Source organism: Gadus chalcogrammus, chromosome 13, assembly GCF_026213295.1.
Source record: "Gadus chalcogrammus isolate NIFS_2021 chromosome 13, NIFS_Gcha_1.0, whole genome shotgun sequence".
NCBI lineage: Eukaryota > Metazoa > Chordata > Actinopteri > Gadiformes > Gadidae > Gadus > Gadus chalcogrammus.
In genome coordinates this window covers 9,075,501-9,078,000 of record NC_079424.1, presented here as the reverse complement: position 1 = coordinate 9,078,000, position 2,500 = coordinate 9,075,501, and the positions used below count along the sequence as shown (strand labels likewise).

General features: G+C 45.5%; 1 protein-coding gene across 1 annotated transcript in view; it reads left to right on the top strand.

The window, feature by feature from the left end:
- ptprt (protein tyrosine phosphatase receptor type T) overlaps positions 1-2,500 on the top strand; it is a 193,648-nt gene that overhangs the window by 156,421 nt on the left and 34,727 nt on the right. Inside the window, exon 24 of the mRNA XM_056606519.1 lies at positions 752-839. Within this exon, the coding sequence (XP_056462494.1) occupies positions 752-839 (88 nt within the window). The remainder of the gene's footprint in view (positions 1-751; positions 840-2,500) is intronic.

The window sequence follows — 2,500 nt, the reverse complement described above, 5'->3', positions numbered from 1 at the left end:
CATTGAACAAAACTCAACAAGATCTATAGTAGTTTATAGATTGTTTATTTCAAATTGTGCTCTGAAAATGAGTGTGTTTATAATTGTACATTTCAAGTAGACGGTGTGTATTTGTTGAACGTGAAATATATCTGTGTTGATATCTTACAGAGCACAAATACCAAATATTTTTGGACCGAGGTACACACAATGTAAATGGTCTTCTGTGGGATACAATTCCAATAAAAATGTATTTAAATTGAATACACAGACACACACGCAGTATTATTGTATTGTATTATTGCAGTCAACAAAATACTATATTCTGTATTTTACGTTATAATGGTCACTACAGGATGGATTACCATTCTGTTCCTTGGCATTTCAAATACAGGAAATATGTTTGTGTAAAACCTGCTCAGGAGTAGGCTCGTCCTTATGGATTCTCCAAGGCTCAACAACTACTATTCCCATGATGCTTTGGGGGTTCCAACTGCTACATTCTGTGCCTCATACTACAGTTCATTTTGGCCACATGAATATTCATTATTTTGTTTCTTTAACTTCCGTCCATCTGTGTCCCTCCCTTCACTCTGAGATTGGGCCGTATGGCCTTGCATATTTAGTGAAGAATTAAGGACTGATGTAAAACTGTAGTAAAAACAAGTGTGTGTGTGTGTGTGTGTGTGTGTGTGTGTGTGTGTGTGTGTGTGTGTGTGTGTGTGTGTGTGTGTGTGTGTGTGTGTGTGTGTGTGTGTGTTTGTGTCCACAGGGTCTGGCAGAGGGACAGACGGCACCCTGGGAAACGGCCAAGAAGGATGAGAACCGCAACAAGAATCGCTATGGCAACATCATTGCTTGTGAGTACAGCCCTGATGTCAACGATTATGATGGTGATGTAGATCGATGCTGTCCACTGGTTTGGTGTTGGTTTAGTTCACATGGCCCTCACCTTTAACTGGTTTGGCTTGGTCTGCTTTGAACTGGTTAAGTGTGAATTGACTGCACTGTTTAGTTTTAACTGTTTTTTTTTAGACTGATCTGGTTAAATTGGTTCGGTTGAACTGGTTCGGTATGCCAGGTTTGGATGAGTTTGGGTGGTTTCTCTGTCGGGTTAGGCTTGGTGTCTAGGCTATGCTAGCTCAAGACTCGGTCAGATGTTGTGAATGTTCCCCACACACAAGCTAAACTTGAACATACACAACTTTCTTGCAATCTTCTGCTCCAACACACACACACACACACACACACACGCACACACACACACACACACACACACACACACACACACACACACACACACACACACACACACACACACACACACACGCATACACCCACTCACACCCATTTATGAATAGTGAAGAAAATGTTCAGTGTAATCTTGCGAGTGTATAAATTCTTCCTGTGTCTGTGTAACCTCAATTAACAAGAACAAAATAACCAGATTTTAGGTTGTAGTCATGAAAGTGTTATTAAATTGTTTTGATGGGTGCATGCGTGAGGGTTCCTGTGCATGTTTTCGCGCGTGTACGTGTGTGTGTATCCTATTAAAATGGTCTAGATGTCACAGAACAGAACAGCGGCAACCTGCCTCTTTTCAAATGAAACACAGAGCTCTGAAATAACCTGTCATCTCCTTGATGGCCAGCAGGAATTATGATAAATCTGCCGTTAGTACAAATCCTTTGAATTCCACCGTCCCTGTAATGGAAGCTGTCCGTCTGGGTGGCAGGGAAACACAGAGAGGAATAGATGCTGGCAGACCGGCAGGAGGCATGCCGCGTTCAGCGTCTTCATTAGGAGAGAGGAGAAGGCAGGAGGGGAGAGGAGCTGTAAGAGGGAAAGAGAGATAAGGAAGGAGGAGAAGGGAGAGGAGGAGGAAGAGGAGGTAGACAGATGAAGAGTTGGAGAAAGAGGTGGAAGGAGAGAAGGACTGAGTGCATAAAGGGAGGAAGAGGAAGAGACCCAGGAGGAGGGGGGACGTTCAGTGAGGAGTTAGGAGTATCATCATTTGGCCTCCTCCGGGCTCCCTGCCTAACCGTCCATGCGAAGTCTAAAGAGTCTCTGTGAGAGCCCGCTCCGGACTGGAGGCCGGTGGTAACAGAGGACAGGTCTCTAGTGTTCCGCTTCACTGTGCGCGATAATCGCTCTTCTCCCTCCGTCTGCCGTCTCCCATTCCTTCGCTGGCTCCTTCGAGATCCGTCTTTGTCACACGATTCTGTCTCTTGGACTTATCTGACACTCCCCGGCCTGTTTCCCCGCTAGCAACTTTTGGTCCCTTGTAGGCATTTGTGTTCAAAACAGTTGATTTATACTTTCTGCCCTTATCCATCATGCACACTCTCTCTCTCTCTCTCCGCGCCTCTCCTCACGTCTGCTCTCTCTCTCTCGCGGTCTCTCTCGCTCTCTCGTCTCTCTCGTCTAGCTCTCTTCCCTCTCATCTCTCATCTCTCTCTCATCTCGCTGCTCTCTCTCTCTCTCTCTCTCTCTCTCTTCCCTCCCCCCTCTCTTCCCTCCT